Raw genomic sequence first — 26,316 nt, forward strand, 5'->3', positions numbered from 1 at the left:
TATCTTCTGTAATAAAATAAAAAATTTACCATGTTCCTAAAAAATGTACAAGCATTTAGCATACATTGTCTACTGATTTCTTAATCTATTTTCTTTTTAAAAATATATCAATATAGTAATATTTATTTTTATTTAAGTATAGAAATAGGAACATTTTAGAATAATAAATATGTTCACTCTAATCAGCTTCTATTTTGTAACAACTTTTTAATAAAAGCTACATTTGATGTAAACAACAAGTAAATTCATTTTTATTATTTTAAAAAGATAACTATATTCTCTCTGATTTTTATTTCATAAATGTACACAAGTATGTTTTACTTATGTAAATCACTTTGATAAGCATGTTTCATTGTATAATTTTCTTAACTAGTTTTCCTAAATATTTTATATTCTTTATTTTTATAAAATGCTTTTAAAGAATATATACAGCCATAACTTATATAAATAGAATAATATGAGAGACTTATACTTTTTTGCTTCTTAAGATCACACCTTTCATTTGAAGATCTTGCCTAGCTTCCTTAATTTGCTAAAAGAAGTATATTGCATTAATGAAATCAGTGAAATAAGAGAATAACTATAGTTAAAAATAATTTTAATCTTACTTGCTGTAGTTCAATGGCAGCACTTTCACAATTATTAAATGTGAAGACTCTGTATAAGACAGTGATAGCAGCATATAATCCAAATAAAAATAGAGCAATAACAGGAAGAAAAAGAACAACTGGTTTCCATTCAGTGATAAATATTGAATTAATGTTTCCTGTAACTGCTGCAATCCAAATACCAAAAAATATAGTTGCAAATAAGAGCCATTCCATTAGCTTTGTCATCTGAAAATTTTGCAATTGAATGTTCTTAATTTCTTTAATACTTAAAAGATATTATAATCAGTACAATTTTAATAAAATACAGAGTGATACAAGTTGTAATTAATAAATGTACACTTACCTTGATTGTATGTATCCTTAAATTATACGTATAACATGAAACATAGAAACTCTTTACATTTATTATATGTAAATTCAGATCTAATTTATGAATAATAGTAAATGATTAATCATAAGCATGAGTTATTTTCTGTTTTACTTTATCTCTGAGAACACGTTGACGTAAACATTCGCAACGTGCATTTTGTTCGACCATAAAGATAGTAGTGTAGTAGCGAACTATCGATAGTTACTAATATCGAGATCATAGCTTCTTTTTTAACCCATGTGAAGTAAGCACAGACTAGTAACCACTAGTAACCAAATTCAGTAAAACATGGGTCAAAAATTAATCTTTTTTAAATATATATATACACATATGTATATCGATAGTTTTTGATGACGAAAATGTGAAATTACGACATGCTGCATGTTGTATATACGTATATATTTTCCATGCATGCATACATATTTTAAATTTAATTATTTAAAATGCGATTTCTCCAACTTCTTTGAATAGGAAAAGCTTAAACAAAATTAATTAATATTTTTTAATATTAATTACAGAATCAAGCATAGGGACAATCGCATATAAGATTTGTGGATCAAGCAAAAACAGCAGAATCAAGATTAACTTACTAAATATTGTTATTTGTATTAAAAATAAATTCTTAAAATTAGCATAAATATACAAATTAAAACATTAGGAGCAATGGAGTGAATAGTGAATTGTAAGTCCACTTCATTTAATTTTATAGAGGAAACATTTTACGTTAATTGTTCTTGATTGTTCTGTGGGAACTTCTAGGAAGTTTTGCGTATTGTTTCATTGTTTATACGTTAGTGCTAACAATAAATTTTTTGCGCGCGATTATTTGATTAAGAGAATATTTGAAGTTTGTTTATAATTTACAATTCGTTTATAATTGGTTGTTATATAAATATTTATTTTATCGTTTTGCTAATAAATTCCCCACAGTTCGTTCTTTAATCAAATTTTTTAAATATTTTGTTAACAATGAATACAATTTTTTATTGTACGATATTATTGCATAATAAATTTTACTCTGAATTAAATCCCCATAATATATATTTTTTGATCTTTTATAATGATGTAATGTAAAATAAATAGTGTATCTAACCTATAAACATACTTACTACATGTGTATATTTGAATAAATTGTCTGCAAGACATTATTAGATATTACAAGATATTTAAGTTTACTTAAATATTTAGGTTTATAATTATAGTAATACTTAAGTTTATAATTATAAGGAATTGTAACCATTGTATGATTCTATTTAGAGTAGAACTTGTAACCTACTGTAAACATATTCAGTCTATACTCTTGGTTAGATTGTTGTATTAAAAATTAAGAAATATACATATGTCGTCATATGTATTTTGAATAAAACTACTTGTTCTAATTTATGTGGATTATTTTTGAAAATAAAAAGAATTTGTTCAATTGCTGTTTTTTTCTGAGCAGAATTCGAAAATGATACTGCTCAGAAAATCTCACAATGTTTTTAAAAAGTATCATAATGTATATGAAAAGTGTTATTTACGATTCGCATCTACGAATTTGTAAGTATCTTGAAAAGTTATTTAAACAGATTTGGGATTAATACGGAAAACTAATTTTTTTAATAGAACAGGATGGAAGTCTACAGTTGGTTTGGAAATTCATGCTCAAATTGCAACAAAGTCGAAATTATTTTCTGGTGCTTCTACGAATTTCAGTAGTCCAATTAACTCTTGTGTTTCACTTTTTGATTGTGCAATACCAGGAACAATGCCAGTAATGTATAATAAGTATTTTTAGAAAATGATGCGATTGTTTCTCATTGGATTATTGTTTATAGGTATTGAACAAAAAGTGTGTGGAGGCAGGAGTATTGACTGCATTGGCATTGTCTTGTAAAATAAATGATATATCAACATTTGAAAGAAAGCATTATTTTTATCCTGATTTGCCTGTAAGTATATTAACTTTATAGCTTCTAAAACAATGTGTAACATTGTTGTGCTCAATTTATCGTATTTTTAATTATACAGATGTCTATAATTAAAAGTACATACAGTTATAGCAATTAAAAAATATAATTAATAAAGAATAAATTAAAATATATTTTAACAAATTTGTACCTTCACATCAATGTATATTTAATTAGGCAATTGTATAGGCAGGATTCCAAATTACACAACAAAAGAATCCTTTGGCTGTAAATGGAGAAATCAAATTCCTTGTGTTTAATCCAGATAAACATAAAGAACCTTACAGTACAACTTCTAAAATTAAACAAGTACAGTTAGAGCAAGATAGTGGAAAAAGTTTACACAATGAACTTGTTGGAAGGTAATAATTGTTTTAAGTTTTATTTCTTGGTAATAGATAAATGCCTACACATCCATTTAAAATGTAAATATTAAAATTTATAATTTATAACAGAAGTTTGATTGATCTTAATCGTGCTGGAATACCTTTGATGGAATTAGTTTTTGAACCAGATTTAACAGATGGAGAAGAAGCTGCAGCTCTCGTGAAAGAATTGTGTTTAATTTTAGAGATACTAGGCACCTGTTCATGTAAGATGGAAGGTGATTTTATTAATAGAATATACTCTTATTGATCATAATTATTACATGTGAGTCTCTTAAATTAACGTTATTTCTTGTATTATAGAGGGGGCACTACGTGTTGATGCAAATGTTTCCATAAGTAAAGTTGATGCACCTTTAGGCATTCGTACAGAATTAAAAAATATTGGAAGTATACGTGCAGTCTGTAACGCCATAGATTATGAAATAAAAAGACAAATATCAATTTTAGAAGCAGGAGGTAAAGTTATCAATGAAACTCGTTCGTGGGATTCTGTATCTAAAAAGACGATTCTCATGCGGGAAAAAGAAGATAAGCATGTAAGACATTCAAGTTTTTAAATAATTGTTAACAGAAATAATCGTTTTTAAAGGCTTAACTTAAAGATTTTAAATTTTAAAAGGAATGATAAATATTTCAGGATTATCGTTTTATGCCTGAACCAAATTTACCTCCATTACATTTATGTGTTAATGAAAATACAGAGAATAAGTATAATTTGGTTAATGTATCATCTTTAAAGAAACAATTACCTAAATTACCAGAAGAAATACGACGAACATTACTAGAAGACTTTGGCATTACATCTTATACCACAATAGCAGTAATGGTAGAATTTGATGCTTGAAGTATAATAAGGTTATTCTGTATTAATTATTTGTTTTTATAATTTTAGAATGACTTAGCATTGATACAGTTATTTGATAATATACTGAAAGAAAATAAAGATCGCAATCCACAGCTTGTAGGCCAAGTTCTTGTTAGTGAGATTTTAGCTTTCTTACAAAAGTATGAATTGGATTTTACATTTTGGTAAGTTTTTTCACAATAAAACTAAGTAAAATTGAACAATAGTTCGATTTCTATTCATACAATTGTATTTTAGTGAAAATAATCGAAGTTATATTGGAGAGTTAATTGATTTATTACAAACGAAAATAATAAACTATTTAATATTCAGGAAGATATTAGACATATTTATTAATGAACCAGAAAAAAGGCCACGACAGGTAAATATCAATTAAAAAGTATTGAAAATGAATTTGGTAAAAATTTTATTATTTTTTATTGTTTGTAGATTGTTGAAGAAAATAACTGGTTTTTGATATCAGATGATAAAAAATTGGAAAAAGTATGTTTAGAAATAATAGAGAAGAATCCTAAAATTGTTAGAAGGTATAAAGCAGGAAAGAGAAAAGAATTCAGAAAACTGTTGCATCATGTAGCGGAAAATACAAATGATTGTGCGGACATGGTTAAAGCTACAAAAATTATGACAAAGCTGTTAACTTAATTTTAAAATACCATATTGTTTTATGATATAAAAACATATGGAGAAGTTTTAATAATAACTCTATACATGATTTGATGCGTCTATTTTTTTCTAATATATTTACACATTTCCACGTTTAAAATGTCATATAAAACGTAATCAATTCTTTCTAGAAATTACTTTTATAAATTGTAGTTACAAATATAAAATCAAATATGAAATAAATATTCGTGATTTATCGAACTGGAGACTAGAAGATATCTCAGTCTCCCCTATAACTTTAAAATTTTTACTAAACCAGCACAAGTTTATATTTTTAACAGTGTCAATTATATTATAACATATTTCGCAAAAATGTCAGACCATATTCAATAACACTTTCTACGTAATACCTGAGGGTGGGACATGTTATGTTTAGTAGTACAAAATATGATAAGAAGAACAATCTTTATCAAGTGAACAATCATCTCTTAAAGATTCATTTGTTCCCTATTAACTTATTGTACATGAAATTACGTATGATTAAACTAATAATTAAATTTTATATTTGGAAAATATGAATATGATTAATAGACAATTATTGTGTTACAAATAGCATGGTCTCTCAGGTGTTACATTTACAAATATTCATGGAATTATATTTGTAGTGAAAGTAGGATTTTAGAGATCATCAAGCGTAAAAGTATTTGATAAAGATTGAACTGGTTATCAGAAATTGTACAAAATCGTTTTTTATATTTATACAATAAAATGTATTGTATATCGTGATGCTAATTTCATCTAAACAGTTTTCAGATACAGCAAGCACAAGATATTGCTATTATACAATACAACGACAGTATCTATATATTAAACAGTTACACAAAAATTGTTATTCTACAACAAACGTTGTTATGAAATATCAATTTCAATTTATCTTTTTACAATTGTTTACAATAACTTTGTTAAAAAACATGTCATCTATGCATTGTCATTTGTCCTTTTTCTCATTACTTACAAGCTTGTAATTTTTTTTTTTTTTTATAAAAATTAGATATTATTAAAACAGTGCTATATAAAAGATAAGAAATTTTATCCAATTTAATGTGTTAAATTGATTGTTAAAAGTAATAACACAGTTTTTATCGTTGATGTGATCACTTATTAAAAACTATATTAGCTTTAGTACTTCATACGTATTAAAAAAGTTCAATCATTTCCATTGTTTTTCTAACAACGAATCTCAAAATAATTTTCTAAAAAACTTACATTTTTTTAACATAAGAATTTTCAGTTCACTGTAAAAATGGCAATGACGGAAGGATTGTAAATTGCAGTCTTCCAGGAAAGGCCACTTGAATAGCATGAAAGTTGTTCTCTTAATTCACTCCATTTTATTGTTCTACGTGATCTTGTAATATGTTATGAATATTTTCACTTGCATTATAATTATGAAAACAAGTTTGTACAATAAATTTGATATATATATTTTTGATGCATGTTTTGTAAGTAAAAAATTTTTTCTTATTTATCTCTAAAATGCCACATTATCATTTTATCTAATACATATTTACAAAATGTCCTTATAAAGAGTCAACATTAATAACGTGATTTCTTTAAAAAGAAAAAAAAAAAAAAAAAGAAAAAAGAAAAAAAAGTCATAAAGAACATTTGTTGTTTATCAATTTGAACAAAGTACATTTTGCTTCATAAAGCGTCGGCTCTAAAATGAACCATGAAATTTATCTTCGAGAGGAAGAGTTAAATGTGAGAAAGTAAAAATTCTAGATTTTTTATGGTCAACTATTCACAATTCTAGGAATAGGAGCAATGTCTCTTTTCGCTCTTGGCACAGCCACGCGAGTAATTTGCTTGATAATAAATTAAATTACTAGCATAAGAATAAGTTCATCAATAATGTGATGATGTAATATACATTGTAAGAATACTAGCAATGATCGTGATACTTTATACCTAAAATAATATTCATTCAATGCAATTGTAATGCAACATAAAAACGCTATGCAGCCTTTTTTTAAGACCATCGAAGTTATTTGGATAATTTGCTGATTACTCTGATCAAGGCACCGTTTTCATCTTTTAGCCTCTGGTTTTCACATTTCAGTTGGTCCATCACCTAAAAAATGATAAAGCACTTTATGTCATTTTTAAATACATTTCTTATAAAAGGAAAAAGATTAAGAAAAAAGGTACAAAGACAATACCATTATTGGGTGGATCAAATAAATTCTCACAACATTAAACAATATATTATTTATAAAATAAAAACAAAAAGAAAATAAAGAAAAAAGAAAAAAGGGAAACAAGCGAATATTGTTGCAACTACAGTCTTAAAATTAAAGCACTATATTGATTGAATGCACTAAAATCAAAGGAGTAACGTGTATAATTAAATTTATTAGGCAGGTGAACATGTCATAAACAATTACTCACTATACAAGAACCTTGCAAACTTTATATTTTGTTAATCTGCACTTACGTATCCAATACATTTTTTGGTATTTTGATAATATTGTATACCTAAACTTTTTCACTTATATAATAAAAAGTCAATATGTTACTTTTTTTTTGTAATAATAATTATCAAAAATTTAATTGATTTTTATATAAATTGTACGACTAAACAGTACTCAAATTTGTTTTTTAAACTATTTTTTCTCACTTCTCTAGAATTTTCTTCAATATTTGATTGTTGTCACTGTATCATACATTTTAACACAGAGAATTAATATCACACACTAAATAGAAATAACATCAATCATATGAACAGGGCATTAAGAAATAAATAGCAAACAATAGATAGTGCAAAAGAAAAGAAACATTTTTACATTGAACATGCTTCCACAGGAAAAAGATTTAAATGTTTCAGTATTTTATTTAAATCTATTCACTGAAACAGTACTATTATTTCAATATTTAAAAAAAATATTTAAGATAGAAATTATCTATCAATTACTTTTAAGATGCTATTTTCTTATAGTTGACACAAACCTTCCAAAAATACTCTTTAATATTCTATATTAAAAACTACAACTTTAAAACTTGTAATTTAATACCTAACACAATAAAATATATAAAGATAGAGTTTTTAAAGTTGTTAAAACATATATTTAAATGTAGATATATTGCGTTTTCTAATTTTAGGCAAAAGAAGTCCTCTCATATTTTTATTTTCAAACGGTAAATACTTTTCCTGCACAGATCTGTAAATGTGTAATTAATATAATAATAGAAGTATGTAATTTTAAATAATTATAGCATAATTTCCATTAAAAGGCACGTTTTATATAAGCTTTAAATTCTTTTATGATAAGCTGTTATGAATAAAGATAGAAACTATTGAGACAGAACTATTTTAATCATGATCATAATTATGATACATTTTGCGAAGCTGTTTTTGTAAGATAAGTCAGTGAGCGACATCGTTTCAAAGTTTTAATATTGCGATCAGAACGTAAAAGTCGTAAGTATTCAATTAATTGATTAATTAATAATGTACATGGAATACGATGTACACTGGTAACGCAGATGCTGTCATTATGTCCTTTACCTATTTAGTAGTATTGGTGAGTTTGGATACGACGCGGGTAAGTGCCCGATTTTCGGCTTTCAATCTCTCATTTTCAGCTTTGAGCTTTTGTAATTGCTGTAAACAATGAAACGATTAGCCCAAATTCGCTTGTCTTGTAAAAGCCCCAGACAACGCTATGTAATCTACTCCATCCGTTATTCTAATTACATAATTTTTCGTGTATTGTTCGCAAAATATGGATAACGAAAACCACACGGAATACGATAAACCAAAAGGAAGTAAAAAGTGCCAATTAAAACCATTATATTGCATAAACAATAAGCGTGATTATTCAATAAATGTAATAAAAAAAAGCACTAAAAAAATGGCAAATAAAGAAGAAAGCAATGCATCAAAGCCGCCTATACGTTCTTTTGTTCTTTTTCGTGTCTTAAATTAACCACTCCAGAAATGCTGGCACCTTCCTCTGTATATAGCCGCAACAATCAAAACGTAATTTAAAAAACTGCGACGTGCATTCTAACTAAGAAATGTATAATTAAAGATTCGTATTAAATAATAACACATGATAATTCAAACTAAGGTATTTTAAATAATCGTTCAATTATAGTGTAACACCCTAAGTTTACTGTATCATGTATCTTCAACAATTTTATTTTTAGAGTACTATATAAGAAAAATAAAACTTTTTAATTCCTTACCTTTAATTCTTCTTCCATTTCTGAAAGTTTCCTTTCCATTGCTCTCCTTTCCCTTTTTTCGGCTTCAGATAGAACTGTCTTATTTTGGGCACTTTGTGCTTTATCTAATAAACTTCTGGTTTCTTTTAATTGTTCATCCGACCGTCTAAGTTTTTCTTTAAGTCTTTCATTTTCTGCTTGAGATTCTTCATATAACTTCTTATAATCTAGTTCACCATTTTCAGAAGTTGTAGATTTAATTCTCGCTGACATGGAAGGTGTTTCCGATGATAATGATGATATAGAGCCTAGTCTGTTGGATCTTCCGGAACGGTCATTTCCACTCTACAAAATAAAATTGCAAGTAAAGACAATGGATTTAGGGTATTTTGTAATTCTACATACTAATACAATATATTATTCTATATCAAATTTAAATGTATCCTCTTACAATATATCCTTCAGAACTAGCTAAACTTTGAAGACTAGAACTTCTAGATCCAAATTGAATATCTGGTTTCGTTTTCGTTTTATTGAAACTGTCAGTTCTCTGTACTTGCGAATGATTGTTTGGATTTAAATAATTATAACTTGTTGAAGGTGTAATACGCAAAGAGTTAACACTTGAAGGTAAAGTTATGCTTCCATATCCTGATGATGTTCCGCCATATGTTGTGTATAAATTTTGATAGTTTAAATTATTTGTGGAGTTAGAGTAAGGACTTTTTCTAAATGATTCATTGCTCTTTGAAGGTTTATTTAAGAAATTCGGCAATCCAACGTGGCTTGTTCCATTAACACTTAGCAGGCCTGAATAGCTATTTTGATTCAAAGGAAACAATCCAGTAATACTTCGTGATCTATTTCCAAAAATTGAACTTCCATTTGCTGATGCTTGAGCTCTTAAACCTGCAGCTGTTGTTGGTTTTCCCTGAGATCTTTTTTTGTACGATGACATTATTTACAGCTTCGGTAAAATTATATTGGATATATGATTCAATTGAATGCACTTGTTAAAGTCAGCACTATATTTTTACATATTATTTTTTTAAATAAAAATATTAGAACCAAATAATTTAATGTTTGTTCACGTATGCACAGGTACAGACGATCTAGTTCTAATGACAGTAAGTATTTGACTGACGTAGACTGGGTGGAGGAACTTAAGACATCAGCCAGTTTACTCCAAAGCATCAGTTTGGTATGCTATTTATAGACCACATGCACAAACTTACACTAATATCAAGGTTGTGTATCTTAGAATAAATATATTCTGTATTTCACTCTTGGAACATTCTTTACATTTGCTAAATATTATGAAATATATAAATTTAATGTTATATAATAACAACTAATGTATTAATTTACATTAATAAAAATCTTTTGGTTTGATATTTTAGTATATTTTAATTTTTAAACGAGATTAATAGATTGATGTTATAATTATAACAATGAAAAAATTGAGAAATCATAAAATAAAGTAATTAAAATAATTACATATTAATATGTTTATGTAATTTTGATATTTTGTTATTTAATGGAATATCATTTTAATGCCTATTATTGTTATAGACTTTTTAAACATGCAGTTAAAACTTTCGAATATCCGTCATGCAACTAAATAAATGTCCTTAAAGTTATTTCTAAATGTCAAAGCATCAGATCATTCAAAATGTCGATAGAATATTTTTAGGCACTGTCAGGCCACGTTCATGATCAATTTTTTTCTTTGCCTGTTTCATCAGTGTAAATCAGTCTGTAAATACCAATCATGCTTAAACATTTTATTGTTACTATTTATTTAATTTAAAAATGTTCCACAAACTAAGTATATATTTATAGAGTAGTTTTTCTATTAATTTGAAAGCTTAATTGTTATATTATTTTCAAGAACTAAAGCAGTTATAACGTGTATAATATGTTACAAATGAATAAAAATTGTATGTATTCTAATATGAATATAATGTTTAATTATTTGAATTTAATTTCTGATTGTAAAATAAATTGGAAATTAAAGAATTAATAAAATTATGGTATAATATAGTATTTTATCTAAAAATCACTTTTACTACATGATTTGACGGTACATAGGAGGATAAGAAATGGAAAACTATTTTTAACGAAGCATGCACGAATAGAGGTTAATCTTCCCAGAGGCTATTCTAAAAATAACGCAAAGCTTCTGTGGTTTACTAAATTGCGAACGTATTATAATAGTAACATATAGTGATTGATATATAAATCAGTAGAATAAAGAAAATGAATCAACTCAAATGTTTTGTTCTAAAATATACATTAAAATTAGCCGAGGAGGAACTTTTTCTAATAAAAATGTAATATTGAATTTGGGATTTTCAAATTTGAAATGGAAAAAAAAACATTGCGTTTCTGTTACTTTTTAACTGTAAATTTGAAGTAGAATGTTTCTGATCTTTAATTTTTATTATCGCACATAACAAGATAAAATTGAATTACTGACCTCATAGTGGTTGATTTTGGACTCGTCACAATCCCCACCAGCAGTCAAGTCTTGTTTTTCAGGATCAATTTCCTGTAAAATATTTAATTACTGTTATTACATATGAATAATTTCTCCAGTATTAAATTTTATACATAAGTTTAGCAAATAACAAAATTAACGAAGTTAAGATTCATGTAATTCATTATGGTTGTTTAATTTCATTTCAGTAATAACTATTACTAACATCCATATCAACGTGAACGACGCCTGTAGATCTTCTTTTAGGCCTTCGTCTCCTTTGTATAACAGCTTGCGTGGCTTGCGCATTTCTGCTATCATTTTCTTTATCTTGTTCTGAAATAAAAATCAGTTTATTTACAAATTTCAGCTAAATAAATGATTTTAATTTATATCATACACACCCTTATCTTCAGATTGTTTTAACGATCGTCTGAGCGGTAATGTTACAGTTGTTTCTGCACTGCTGGTTGCAATAGTTTCAATTGGAGCTGATGATGGTCTGGGTACACTTGTGCCTGCAGAAGGCCTTCTCATATACGCTGTGGTCGTATCTGGATTAGGTAGTGTTGGGGTTCTGTTATTAGCATCTTCTAACTGAAACTAAACAATAAAATTTCTTTTTAAATTCTTTAGACTATATAAATAACATTTACATTATCGGTTATAGTGTCAAGTAACATAATAAGCAGATTGGAATTGTAAGAAAAAATATCATGAAATTAAAATGTACTATTTGTGCCCTACAAAACGTTTCGCGAAACCGCACAGGGATGCTTTCCGGGAAACTTCTCGTGGGGCACGAACAGTATATTTATGTAGCTTTGAATGTTACATTAAATCACAAACCTTGCTTCCATTATCTACTTTTAGCCTCCAAGAGGGCCGTCTTTCGGGCAAATTAAGTTCTTCTGTTGATTTATTTGCAGTCACAGTAGTAGGAGTTGCTGTTGTTATTGTAGCTGTAATCGAAGCTGTGCTGCTGGTAGTGGTTGTAGGCTGAGTTATTTTAAAAAAATATGAATAAATATTTATGAAGCTTCCATTATAGCTAGTATTGCTAATATGAAAATTAAAACAAACAATTATATTATGTATACTTTAGTTATAGTCTTCATTTGACTATATAAATAAATGTCAAACTTTGTTATTTAAGCCACTTTTAATTTTATAGGCAGTATAAATTAAAGCTTATAAATGGATAAAGATAAATATTCACCTGTGTAGAAGATATCGTGGTAGGAATTTCATTGTTTTGTTGCTTCTTCTTCACTAGTTGCTCCGCACTTTTGATTTCATCCAAAGTTACGCCCTGAGTGGAACGTCGGGTTTCCCTTACCCTCTTTGCATGTGCTTTCCTTTGAGTTTCGCTTTCTTCGTCACGTACAGGAGGAACAAAGGATCTAAACAAAAACCAAACACACGATGTTAAAAAGAAAGGTATGGAATTGCTTACACAATATATATAAAGATTTTTTTGTAAAATATAACAAAATTTGAAAAGCATTAAACGTCACCATGAACACAATTCATAAGCAGTGTTTATAAATATCACATAAAACAGTTATGCGTTCAACATATAATAAAGGAATAATCTTATCTTTTGTGACTTCGATTGTCGTGGCATATTAATATTGTACACACAGTGTAATATATAACATAAAAATACTGCTTGTGTATTCAATGCGTGTGTGTGTGTGAACATATATATGAACCTAAACATGCTGAAATTTTATATTTTTGCAACATTAAAGGGTACTCGCTAATATGGGCAGATCACTTTGATTTGTTCTTAATTATTCACAACAATTTCATCTATTTAGAATTATAACATTTTGTATTAATATCAGGATGTCTGTTGAAATAATTTTTATAAAAAAATGTTTATTGTAAAATGTCAAGATACTGTGGTAGTCGTGAAAATTGAATCATGTGTTTCAGTGATAGAAATTTTTATATTAAAATTATTATTTTTACTAGCAAAGACAAGGCAGTGGTTACTGGGAGAAGTAATATTGTGGGAAAAATATGTATGCAACTGAAACAAATAATTACACTGCAAAGCAAGTTTCCATGCCACTGCCAATAACTTAATATCGTGTATATAAATATTATAGGATACGCAAAATCACACGTTTCAAGAGAATCTTCCCAGGTCAAGCATTAAGTACCCACTTGAAGAAATTCTTGAAGATATTTCCTGGACTTAGTTTGCTCCCTCCTGGTGTAGTGGGAGTTCCAGGAACTGCTACTGAATTGTTTGCACTCGATAGTACTGTGGTTGTAGCTTCCACTGGTTGAACACTACCCAGCCATATTAACAGCATTGTACGATGCAAATAGGAATATATAAATTTCCATTTTAAAAACAATCTAATATATGTCTAGGTACATATCTGCTTGCAGTTTTCAAATTTGTATATTTTTCGTTTAAATATGTTTAATGATTAATCATTAAAATTTATATTCTTCGAAAAAGAATTTGTATTTTATAACAGTAGCGTTTGTTAAGGAGTAATTTTTTATTTCTTCTGTCGTGTATAATATTTACCTGCGAATTTGATTGGCTGGAATAGGACTTGTAGTTGTTGTGGCAGTTGTAGTAGTTGGCAGTGTACTTGACACTATTGTTTTAGATGTAGATGTTGGTGAAAGTGTATTGCTTCCTTGTGGCAGTCTTGATAGTTCCAAGTTTAATTTTCCTTCTTTTTTTCTAAAGTCAAAACAGTATAATTGTTAAATCATAGAAAACTACAAAGAGATTTCATTTTGGTTACTCGAACTTTGCTGAAGTCAATCTATTTTGACGTTATACGATTTTAAAAAATTATTCATGTGAGATTTATGTTTGACGTTCCAACATACAAAAAAAGTTGTGGTATTTTATTTAAGCCAAGCAAAAGCGAGGAACAAGGAAAGCTTACTTGGTGAATTAATGATCACACGTATAAATGTATTTCATACATAAAAAACATGAAGATATCATATGATAATTGGTATACTTTTAATGGATAGTCTTCTGTATGATTGTTATGCAACAATTCTAGTGAAATAATACGTATTAAAAGCATTAATATATATCACGTACGAAACGTGCGCACCTGTGGGTTTCGCGTAGAGATGCAGAGCGAGTCGTAGTATTGGTGTGAGTAGGAGTAGCTGCGTTGCAGCAATGGAGAGTAGGGCAGGAAAACGCCTTGATGCGAGCTCGTAATGCCAAGTACTGCTCATAGAACCTGCATAACATGCATCATGCCATGCATACAACTACGCTATTTTCTATATGCATAAAGCTTGGTGATCTACTATGTTGAACTTTTTAATACGAACATGTAATTATTTAAAGCCTTAAATTTTGCAATAAAGGAATCTTAATTACTTGCAGTTTAAACAAATTTAGGAACATCAATCAAATTCGTATATTGCAATAAATAAATTTGCAAAATGATAATATTACAAACATTATGTATTAAAATTTTCTTTAACTCACTTCTCGTCTGTTTCGAAACTGTGCGTTCTCGTTAAGACCACATCAGATTCTGTATTCAGTTTGTTTGGCATGGTCGGTGACTTAATATTTTTGTCCTTTTCTTCAAGTCCTAATACACATTAAAATTAATAACGATAATACATTAATGCTGGTTTAAATTTACGTAAAAAAATATAACATTATTGAATTATAACTTACTCGTAGACAAAGTGTTTGTTGCGTCTGTACTTTGTATCCTATTTCTGAAAGAACCTGATCGCCGCCAAGATGGTATAACACCTTCTTCATTACTGTCAGTCTGTTGTTTTGGAGGCATTATTGGAGCCTGGAAAAATAAACATCTGCATATAGTAAAACTGTATTTTCCATCAAAGCGTATTGTAGCATATATATAAATGTTACCTGATTAGGAACTTTGTTAGTATCAGTAGGAGACGATAGATTATGAGTAGTCGTTTCTTCTTTGTTTGCCCTATTCTTCTTTTCTGTAAAGTTAAATTAAAATTAATGCATTTTATAATAACTTTATCTTGAAACTTTCTTCTAGAAAAGAAAGAAATCAATTGTTCATGGCCATTTATTTAATGAAAAGAATTCTTGTTGGTAACCAATGTGTCAAAATAGAGATTTAATGAGAAAGTATTTCTAATACATGCAATTAAGTGTAACTTTAATAGTATAAAAACAGTCTTACAGATAAAACTCACCGTCATCTGTAAGACATGGAGAGTGGTTTGATTCGTTAGTCTTATCAGATTGATTGGAGTAAGTGGAAGAATGTGATTCTGAGCTAGTCTCAGATTCACCTTCACCATCACTCTCTTCCATATCTGTTTCACGCGTCGCTTCTGTCCATGCAGCATTGTTACAAGAAATACAAATTGCTATTAAGGTAAGTAGAAAAGACTTGCAAAACTAAACAGTGAGTAATATATTTTTCTTACGCAAAACTTAGATTAGTATATCCCAATCATTTGTACATAAACTTCGATTAATTACAAAAGAAATATATATATATTACATTATAATATATAATTATAAATATATACATATATATTTTTTTATACCACACTTATATATCGTAGTTACTACCACATTTGCAAAATACAATCTAAACAGAAAAGAAGCAATGATAATGATCGAGAAATACTATCACATATGTTTGCTCACTTTCTAATACACACAATGTTCTAAAGTATTATCCTAATATTTTAAACCAAATTTCAATATAAAAACTTTAATTTTGAATACACTGTGTTCCTATATAGGTTTAAAAATTTAGTATTGAAGTAGATCATTTATTAAAACCTTTAAAAAACGACATGCAAATTAACAGACACGTTATTAATAAAAATGAATTAAGTACATACCGACATCACTATTTGTGCCTGTACTAGAGTCTTCCTTATCTGATTGAATTTCTAATTCCACTTTCTTAACTTTGTTTGGTGTCTCCTCTTCAAAAGTTTCCACAGATTCTTGCATGGCTATAGTATTTTCATTACTTGTTGATACACTGTAATAAAGTATCACCGTAATTATTACATTTCAGACAAACATAGTCATTTGTTAACTAATTGTTTTACTAACCGTTTCTTTGGTATAGTTGGTTGCTTTGTATTAATAATTTGTGGATGGTCTTTCATCATATGTTTTTGTTTCTCTCTTAATTCTTCCAAAGCTGGCAATATATCCGCATCAGCAACATCAAATGCAGTTTGATCCTAGTAATGTAAAATTATGAAAGAGACAATTTTTTTTGTTTAATATATAAAACAACTTTTATCTTACAGCATAGTTTTTAATGTCCATATTACAGAAATTTTCCACTAAAAGTTCACAAGCTTCCAATTGTCCCCAATGTGCTGCAGCATGCAAGGGTGTCCAACCATCAAAATCTTGAACATTAACATCGCACCTAGCCTGCAGTAAAATGCTGAAATATGCAAATCTCAAATGCAATAAACAACGGATAAAAGGTTTGCTCAACCACATTGTATAAATTCCTAATTTACATTAAGAAAAAAATAAAAATTCTTACTTCATGACTTTAATGTAGCCTTTAGCAGCAGCAACGTGTAATGCAGTGGCTCCTGATTTGGGATGGATTGCGTCTTTTCCTGCTGTTCCTGATCGCCATGCTTTAGCATCATTTAACATTGACCTCTCTTCTTCACTTCTAGCTTGATCACAATCGATTCCTATAAAGGAATTAATTAAATAAAAGGTATAGATTTTATCTAATAGTAACACTTTTTACCTAGAAAATATTTGTAAATACGCACCAGCTTCGTTTATGTGTTGTTGTAGCATATCTTCCATTTCATTGCTTTCTGTAATATCAAGAGCCAATTCACCATCATTGTTAACTGCTGCTAAGTTACATCCTTTCTCGATCAGATATCTAGAAAATATATTTTTCCATGTAAAATTATGTTCAGAATTGAATACTAATATAATCAACATAATACAATAGATAGGTATTGAAATGATACTAACTTTGCTATAGATATAAATCCACAAGATGCAGTTGCATGCAATGGTGTCCATCCTTCATTATCACCACGATTGATATCAGCTCCTTTCTCTACTAAAAATTCGACCATATCCAGATCATCATTGATACATGCCTACAATTAAAATATGATAACTCCTTTTAACAATAATATAATTATGTAAAAAATTAAATATTTATATTTATATTAAGAATGAATAGATTAGAATTTATAAGAAACAGTTTTTGTAAAAGTACATTTATAAGTACTGTTAAAACACACCTTTATTTGTACTTGCATTATGTGGTTATGCTACATGTAAGGAACTGTTTATAAACCAAATCTACTTAAAAAATAAAACAAATAAATAAATAAAAAATAAAAAAAATAAAAAACATGTAGTTTAAAACATGAAACTATAAATATATTAGAAATGTCAAATCATTTACTTGTTTTATACTTTTTAGGTTTATAGACATAAATTTACACAAATGATATAAGAAAATAAATGTTTCATATAAACTAAAAAAGACATTACACAAATAATAACATTTTAAAACAGAGGACACATAGAATACAGATACTGCAGCCTGTGACTTCTAACAGAGAACTATAAATAGCATTTGATGTCTGATGTATTTTCACATTCTATTTTCGCAAATCCATGAAATGCCTAAACTTCCTCTTTGCTTAAATAACAGTAATAAATACAATCTGTACACTATAAAATAAACCTCACAAACTATTTTTTAAAGAAATTATTTTTGTAATATAGAGAAGTTACAGATATGTTATGAATAACTTTTAGTTTATACTATACTTATATAATTCTGGAGGAATTCATATGGTCAATGTAATTTTATTAAATATATTATGTATTGTCACAGTTCAAAGAAAGCAATAAATAATTTATCTTAATTAAATGTACTTCTATTACATCATTTTTATTTTAATAATGTATATATTATACAAACGACTATTTACCTATAATTATATAATTTTATGGTTTTTATATTGTTTTAGCAAATATATATTTCTCAAATATTTTTATCCATTTGAAAATGTTTATATACATAATTACGAGTTATAAAGATAGTAGTATAATATTTTAGATTCATATATTTCATTAAGTTTCATAGCAGTTTAAATATTATTATGGTAGGAGCTACTACTAAACGGACATCTTTTGCAGGGCTATTTTTAGCTTTATCCTAACTTCAGCCTATTTCAGCAGTCTCAATAATTTAAGTATTATGCTAAAACTTATATCATGTTCAAGAATATGATTTATTAAGCCTTTCGAAGAGAATTACTTCATTAATGAAGAAAATTAAACTGTACATTGAGAACATTTATATTAATTAATGGTAATGTGTATGTATATCAGGTACATAAAATTAAATAATACACACAGAAATTTCTTATACAAAGAAAGTTGTCCTAATATTAATCAAATTGTAAAAAAAAAAACGAAAACATGGATAATAAATTTAATTTTATATTATGGAACTTCTTATCAATTAATTAATGATCAATTCTTATAAAAAACTATCTGCAACTAAATAAAAATTTTATCAATTTCATAATCAGCCAGAGTTATAACTTTTCTCTTCCCATAACTTCTGTTTTCTATGTGCATAAATAACAATCATAAGATATAGAAATTTCATTGCACACCCTCAAAATAAGTAGATACATACTTTTGATAATCAGAGAATTGATTAACTGACAATACTAAATGTTTATTCGCTCTAAACCTGAAACTCTTTTGATCAATTCAAAATACTTGACACATTATTTAAGTGATGATACATGTTCAAGAATATTACTTTCTTCTGCAATGAAAACAAATTTCAAACACATATTAAATTGACATTAATATAAAGAAACAAAATGTTAATACACAAAGATCATCCTGATAACATAAAAGAAAGTAGAACTAACTATTATAACAATATTTCTCTCAGCAAAGAAGACACCCCAATGAAATATTACAACCTAGAAACATACACGTATACACAGCATGTATACAACTTGCAAAATACTTCCTAACAAATTAAATGAGTGTTAATATGATAGTCAGGACTCATAGAGATTACGTTAATTCTTATAAAGAAACGCATTTACAGTGTACTTTATAACCGAACTGTAAATCTAATATCAAAGACAAAGTTTAGCGTGGCAGGTCAGGATCGCGATCGGCGTACCGCGTTGAGCCGGTCCACCATTCGTCCGAGGGTTAAATGCGTGACATCGTAAGTACGGAAGGAAATTTTACCGATCAGCTCTTAAAATTAGACAGCTGGAGTATGTGTATGTGGTAGCCATCTTGCGATAAGAATTTATGATCGAAGGGGAAAAACATAGGGGAGAAAGCAAGACTTGGAGAAACGCGGTCGGGATCGTTGTGTGGACATAGGTATATAAACGAAAATCATACATGTATGTGTGTGACTGAGCGAGTGTGTGTGTGTGTGTCTGTGTGTATATCGAAAAGGTTGATGATATATAAACAAAAGTGCGAAAGATAAGAAGCGGAGGGAAAGATGTATCATACCTGGTGCAATGCCGTGAGGCCGTCAACGTTTCCGGTGTTGATATCCGCCCCCTTTTGGAGTAAACGCACGATTTCCTCCTTGTCGCCCGCCGCGCACGCCGCGAGAAACACGCAATCCGCGGAGAACTTTATCTTTCGCGCGACCTGACGTGGTTGGGCCGGTTCACGATTTGTCTCGGACTGTTCCCAGCGTTTCAGCTGTTCAGCCCTTTTAAACAGGGCCGAACTCGAACGGCTCTCGAGAGACATTACCCGCAAACACGCACGACTGCACTCGAGAACCTTATAACCACTTCGCACCGTGTCTCTTCTTCTCTTTCTTCGCTTCTCCTCTCTTCTTCTTGCTCACTCTCCTTCGCGTTTTTCGATCCTCCACTTCGCCGAGGCCACCACTACTTTTCAGTTCGCTCTGCGTGATTCGACACGCTGAAACGACCGTTTCCCGTTTCTTACCTCCATATACGACTCTAATTATCACGGTGCGTGTGCTCTCCTACGAAAATTGTCGTGGTTAAAATTCGTTCGGTTCTGATGGACCACGGAGGGAGCGGTCGGTCGCCTTCACCAGACTCGGTTACAGGGCGGCTAGATTCGCGTGCTCTTTGCTATTCTTGGCCGTCCCGTACCTGAACGGGCTTGTGTCGAAACCAACGAAACAACCTGTAGTAGAGCCAATCTTCTGCGACCTTATGTCCCTAGGGAAAACTTTATTCTCGTATCGCATGTTGTAACTCGGTATCGACTGCGAATAATGCAAATATTATGCGGATCAATTTGAACGTAGCGAATATTAAAATTCTTTATATGCGACAGAAATTATTTGCTTTCATATCAAAACGAGTTTGCAATCTCGTCGATGTCAAAAGAAAATATATTACTTTTTAATAACTCAAAATATTGAGTTTTTCAGAAAATTTGTTCCAATTTCTTATACCCAGGTAATCCAAAATGAATAAAAGTTAATGAAGGCTTACAATGAATACCTTAGTAAATAAAAATATACTAATGAGAAAATCTTTATTTAAAAATCTACATGAACTTTTCCAACAATCCAAAAGTATATTCTATTTTTGTTTAACACAATAAGTTTACTAATAACGTAATTTTTCCATAAAACAATCCGTATTCATATTAATTCGAACGAATTTTATTTTAAATCATGTAATGGTAGAAAGCAACAATTAAAAATGAAATTTTTTTATCGTTGCGACAATGTTTCTTGGAATTGAATGAAACATTAACGTAATTTAAACTGAAACTTGTTTTAATTCAATTCAATATAATACTTAATTTTAATTAAATTTAGAAAAATATGATTTTAACTTCTATAATTCTATTTTAATTCGTTCTTAGAAGTGGAATAAAATGAGTAACCTTTAGCACTATGTTATTAGCCTAGTGACTTTTGTTGTTTAAATTTGTTCGTAATTCTCTAGGTTCACAGAATCATTTTGGTTTTCGTGAAAGTCATTCTTGGTTAAGGTTAATATTAGTTCTTATTAAAAAAATTATACGAGAAATAATTTAAAGTGACGTAAGAGTGGTAATTTATGAACAATGGATACCGAACAAACTCTTGAATATGATATTCTGCAATGTGTAAATTTGATAGTGCTTGGCAAAGATGTAGAGGTTATTGAGGGATGGACTGAGCTTAAAAAGTTGGAAAACGAGACTTCGTACAGAAAGATAAATAATTATGAATTAATTTTAAGAGATGTACTAGATGGTACGATATTAAACGTAGAGGAGGTTCCAAGGATCTTGGCTTGGTTCGCAAAGTATTTAACAAAGGAATCATATTCTGCTAATCCAATCTCAAATAATGTTGCAACAATGTTGAAAAACACAAAGATAAACAATATGTCACAATTAACTATGATACTTGAAACTTTATTGGAGCACAATATATACCTGCAAGATTCTGAGAATCATTCAAAACTTTGTGAAGTGGTTGTTATGTATCTAGCAACCTTTCCAATGATGAACGATTCTAAAAAGATTTCAGAATTTTATCTTAATGCAACCAAAATTCAAAATTTTTTGCAAGTAATAATAACAAGGTCTAAAAAACCTGAAAACAACACTTTGATTTTTACATGTCTTGAAACATTATATAAAATTATATCAGATACCAAACAAGAATCAGATCCAGGACCTGGTTTGGCAGCTGTATTACAATTATTAGATAAATCAATGATACCACAAGCTGTTAACCGGATTCTTTCTGATTCACGTTGCGATGCAGAGTTAGCTCAAGCATTAAGGGTTTTGTGCAATTGGCTTTCAATGTGGATAGGTGATCAACTCAGTATTTGGATTATGGAATTTATGCTTGGGTTAGAAGAGCAACAGAAATATTCTATATTAAATAAAGTCACAGGGACAATGCTTGATCGAATGCATTTGATCTTTATAATACCAGCAATTCGTCAGAATGTTTCCCCAATTATATTTCATATATTAAAAAGGCAAGGATCTCCTGCTAGCATAGATAAGATAATGAGAAACATTCAAATGACATTACCTATCCTAGCAAAGGAGAAATCTGAGTCAAGCAAGGAGTGCATCCAAAATTTGGTTGATATTATGAAAATACTTATGTTAAGATTTCCAAATCATATTGACAGTAATTTAGAAAGTAAGTTTCCAGTGCCACCTCGAATGTACTCTGTTAAGGAAATACGTAACGACTACATATGGAAAAATGGAACACAGGAAATTGAAACAATTATTAAGCCTCCAAAATCGCAAACTGGAAAAGTTGGACTTTCAAATCTTGGAAATACATGTTACATGAATAGTGTGTTACAGGCACTATTAATGACTAGACAATTCTGCTACGAAGTATTAACGTACAGGCCTTTGAGTAAAGCAGATGATCAAATTGTACTTAAAAAATTGCAAAATCTCTTTGCACTTTTATTGTATTCAAACAGGATTTTGTTGGAACCAAGTGACATTCTAGTAGTTTCTCGTCCTTCTTATTTCCAACTGGGTCATCAACAAGATAGCTCAGAATTTCTCTGGTTAATATGATGCTACTGTTTTAATGCTTATTTTTTTGTACCAATATATAAATTTTATGTTTATTGTTTATTAATTGTAAGTTCTTTTGCTAACAAGAAAAAATGAAACTTTTTCATTTAGCGTTAGTAGTCTTATCATGTTAGTTTAGTAACTTACAAATTATTCATATATTTGGGAAAAATATATCTTTTCATCATAAAATATATTTTTTGATTAAATATTGTGTTATATACATTAAATAATTTATTTTTTTCAACAGCCACCTATTAGATCTTTTACATGAGGAAGAGAAATCTACCATCATGAAATATAAGAATAATGATTCAAATATTAAATATAAGGACAATAAAGAAACAAATGATGTTCCATCAATAAGTGAAGAAGGAAGCAGTATTAAACGTTGGACAACAGAAGAAGATTTAACTGGAAGTATTGCTTTGGAACGAAAAACACATTCATTGGCAGATTTTACACAAGGTAGTGCTTTCCTTTTAACCCTTTACACTCGGAGGTCCTGATTTTGCATACATTTTGTCTCTTTAGTAGAGACAACCGAGTCTATAGGGTTAACATTACATTTAGGTGTAGCACTTTTAGTACATATAAAATCTTCATTAACTTTAAATTGCACATTTTCTTTTAGGAGAAGATCTGGCACAAATACAACATTTAAATGATTCACATTCAAATTCTACAGATAGTGGAATACAATCTGTAGGAGGGGAAGATACAAATACGCAAGTACCTCTTGTACATAAAGTTTTAGGAGGAAAATGTAAAATTACTTATCAATGTGCTCAGTGTGATTCTACTTCTCACAATACGGATAAATTTCGTGATTTACAATTGAGCTTCCCAGAAGAAATTCAAGAAAATGAGGAAGTTACGGTGCAAGATCTTATTAATTACTATCTTACGCCAGAAGAATTAACTGGCGAAAACAAATATCGATGCGATAAATGTATGAAGTTATGTGATGCACAAAGGATTATAAAAATTCTGCACGCACCGACGTATTTGATTTTGATATTAAAACATTTTCGTTACGATTCTGATACCAAATTAAAAACAAAACTACGACATAAAGTAATGTATACGGAGACTATAAAATTGCCAGTATCGACTCCCTTAAGCTTAACGACTACTGAAACTTATGAATTATATGCCGCTGTTATACATTCTGGCTGTAACATGGATTTCGGTCATTACTTTACTTATGCTCGCGATTCAAAGCAGAATTGGTATAAATTTAATGACAGTTTTGTGTCACATGCGACATTTAATGATTTTAAAAATTTGAATCCGCCAGATACACCGTACATATTATTTTACGAGAAATCTGTATCGTTCGAAGATATTCCAACCGAGGATAAGCCAGAACTATCAACACTTAGTAAAGAATTACAAGAATTCGTGGTGAAAGACAACATAGCTTATATTGAGAAATTAAAACGTCAAGATGAGAGGTCTCAGATCGGACGGCAGAATTCAATAGTGCTACGAAGAAATGAAAATTCTGACGATGAAAATCCTCCACCCAGCAATTGTCGAGATGCAATTGATATACCTACAGGAGGATTCCTTTGTTAAGTTAATTAAATATTTAAGTACTATATTCTTTTATGAAAGTAAAGCACCAAGTAAATTTGTAATACATTTTCCTTACAATAACGAGAAAGATAAGGTTCTCTGTGGAAACAGTGCTGTTATCTCCATTGATATATGTGTTTCTAATAACACATTTAACACAGTATTTTATGCAAATTCATATACATTTTTTAACCGTAGTTTCACTTTATTTTTTAATATACTTCTTTTATGCATATAATAGATTTGTATACGAATACATATTTTGGGCAGAAAATTATTGATATTGTAAAAAATTGTTAGCATTAATTAATTGATTACCTTAGTTAAATCTTATCAAATAGAATAATTTAAATGTTTTTTTTTTTGTTTATATTTTATTCTGTAAAGCTTAAACACTTATTTTTGTTTTAAAATATCATTTTACAGAATGAGAAAAGAAGAAAGTTACATTACTGTTATAATTACAAATTACGCTATTGTTATTGGAAAATGTATTATAGAATTGTGAAGAAAAAAGAGTGCAAACTCAGTGTCGTATAACGAACTTAATATGATTGGCTGTGTTCTTACGTAGATGCACACGTACAACATACAGTATTTACGTACTATCAGTTTGATAACTATACATTTGTTATAATTTTACATAGATACTTTGATACCCACCTGAACAAATGTCTTTTATCATGCGAGAAAATACGTGTGTTACTTATTACTTGAAATTGTAACGAAGATTAATTTACTTTCTCTGTTCATTTTTGTTTAATCTAAATGTCATTTACTAAGCACGATGTAAATAATTAGCAGTTTGACAAATGGCATTCGAATAAATGTTGTAAAATCGGCCAATATTTTTTAATGTCACTCGTCGTAATTGTTTCATCATTCGAGCAAAAGAGTATGTAAGAATAATACTTGCTATTACTGTAAATAAGTGTATTTTTATCATAATTACATTAAAACACTCCATGCATTAAGAATCTGTGATAAATTTATACTGTCAAATTAAATAATATTAACCTTTTGTGGACGGAACTCTTTTAATTTCAAATAATTTTGAGTGACTATGCGCAAAGGGTTAATTTCTTAGCTCAGTATTCAATAAGAAGTATACATTAATTATGCTAATTTATAATCGAAACGTTGTATCATACAGTATTTCTTAGGGTTTATGTAAATGCCTTTAGATGGTACGAGAATAAAGTACTCAAAGCAATCTTTTTCTAATAGATATACTATCATTTGTATTGTTTGTGTAATATTTGTCGCTGTAAAAAGCAGCAGAAAGAGAAAGCATGAGTATTAATACGTGTTCTTGTAGAATGGAAACAGTAAATGTTCAGCTAATATTTTATCGCACAATTCTATTGTTATTATTATTGAAATTATTCATAAAAATTGTGGTGCTGCCGTTTTCTAATTGTTATTTTAACCATATTATAATGTAAACCGAGTGCAAAAGACTTATTTAAATTATGACATAGTTCTAAACAATAAAGTTGTAATTAATATGTGACTATTTTCTATCTATCATACATGATTCGTACCTTTCTCTTAACATTTACTTCTGCAAAAGAGGTGTGTCATGCTTCCAATTGATGGGGTACTTTTTCAGTATTATTGATTAACCGTAATGTTAAAGATAATAACATAATACT

General features: G+C 28.9%; 4 protein-coding genes across 16 annotated transcripts; 2 read left to right on the top strand and 2 right to left on the bottom strand.

Annotated features, from left to right (window-relative positions):
• Positions 1-263: 263 nt before the first annotated feature.
• On the bottom strand, positions 264-2,202 carry Dpm3 (Dolichyl-phosphate mannosyltransferase subunit 3). Its single transcript, XM_076385558.1, has 4 exons — positions 2,091-2,202; positions 955-970; positions 609-836; positions 264-532 (listed from the first exon to the last, which is right to left on the bottom strand). Exons 3-4 carry the CDS (start codon positions 834-836, stop codon positions 467-469), a joined length of 294 nt encoding a protein of 97 aa, XP_076241673.1. The 5' UTR covers positions 955-970; positions 2,091-2,202; the 3' UTR covers positions 264-466.
• On the top strand, positions 1,555-4,899 carry Gatb (glutamyl-tRNA(Gln) amidotransferase subunit B, mitochondrial). Of its 4 annotated transcripts, none has more exons than XM_076385548.1 (10): positions 1,555-1,663; positions 2,587-2,734; positions 2,799-2,912; positions 3,120-3,292; positions 3,386-3,534; positions 3,620-3,855; positions 3,957-4,145; positions 4,212-4,348; positions 4,422-4,545; positions 4,614-4,899. In XM_076385548.1, the coding sequence occupies exons 2-10, from the start codon at positions 2,729-2,731 to the stop codon at positions 4,827-4,829; spliced, it is 1,344 nt and encodes a 447-aa protein (XP_076241663.1). In that variant the 5' UTR covers positions 1,555-1,663; positions 2,587-2,728; the 3' UTR covers positions 4,830-4,899. The 4 variants fall into 4 exon arrangements, with proteins under 4 accessions (XP_076241663.1, XP_076241638.1, XP_076241654.1 ...); XM_076385523.1 differs by lacking the exon at positions 1,555-1,663 and adding an exon at positions 2,357-2,520; XM_076385539.1 differs by lacking the exon at positions 1,555-1,663 and adding an exon at positions 2,357-2,520 and having other exon boundaries at positions 3,957-4,139.
• Positions 4,895-20,631, bottom strand: Mbs (Myosin binding subunit). 10 transcript variants are annotated; one of them, XM_076385501.1, is made up of 22 exons: positions 20,042-20,631; positions 17,489-17,619; positions 17,275-17,393; positions 17,031-17,190; positions 16,781-16,925; positions 16,580-16,713; positions 16,360-16,505; positions 15,697-15,837; positions 15,392-15,474; positions 15,188-15,314; positions 14,990-15,098; positions 14,601-14,735; positions 14,051-14,212; positions 13,675-13,803; positions 12,719-12,902; positions 12,349-12,498; positions 11,904-12,102; positions 11,726-11,835; positions 11,500-11,571; positions 9,042-9,365; positions 8,359-8,454; positions 4,895-6,924 (listed from the first exon to the last, which is right to left on the bottom strand). In XM_076385501.1, the coding sequence occupies exons 1-21, from the start codon at positions 20,288-20,290 to the stop codon at positions 8,359-8,361; spliced, it is 3,105 nt and encodes a 1,034-aa protein (XP_076241616.1). In that variant the 5' UTR covers positions 20,291-20,631; the 3' UTR covers positions 4,895-6,924. The 10 variants fall into 10 exon arrangements, with proteins under 10 accessions (XP_076241616.1, XP_076241569.1, XP_076241551.1 ...); XM_076385454.1 differs by lacking the exon at positions 14,601-14,735; XM_076385436.1 differs by lacking the exon at positions 14,601-14,735 and having other exon boundaries at positions 16,781-16,940.
• Positions 20,632-21,553: 922 nt separating this feature from the next.
• Positions 21,554-26,174, top strand: LOC143188194 (ubiquitin carboxyl-terminal hydrolase 38). Its single transcript, XM_076392309.1, has 3 exons — positions 21,554-23,070; positions 23,331-23,548; positions 23,715-26,174. The coding sequence occupies exons 1-3, from the start codon at positions 21,599-21,601 to the stop codon at positions 24,659-24,661; spliced, it is 2,637 nt and encodes an 878-aa protein (XP_076248424.1). The 5' UTR covers positions 21,554-21,598; the 3' UTR covers positions 24,662-26,174.
• The last annotated feature ends 142 nt before the right edge of the window (positions 26,175-26,316 follow it).

Source organism: Calliopsis andreniformis, chromosome 2, assembly GCF_051401765.1.
Source record: "Calliopsis andreniformis isolate RMS-2024a chromosome 2, iyCalAndr_principal, whole genome shotgun sequence".
Lineage (NCBI taxonomy): Eukaryota > Metazoa > Arthropoda > Insecta > Hymenoptera > Andrenidae > Calliopsis > Calliopsis andreniformis.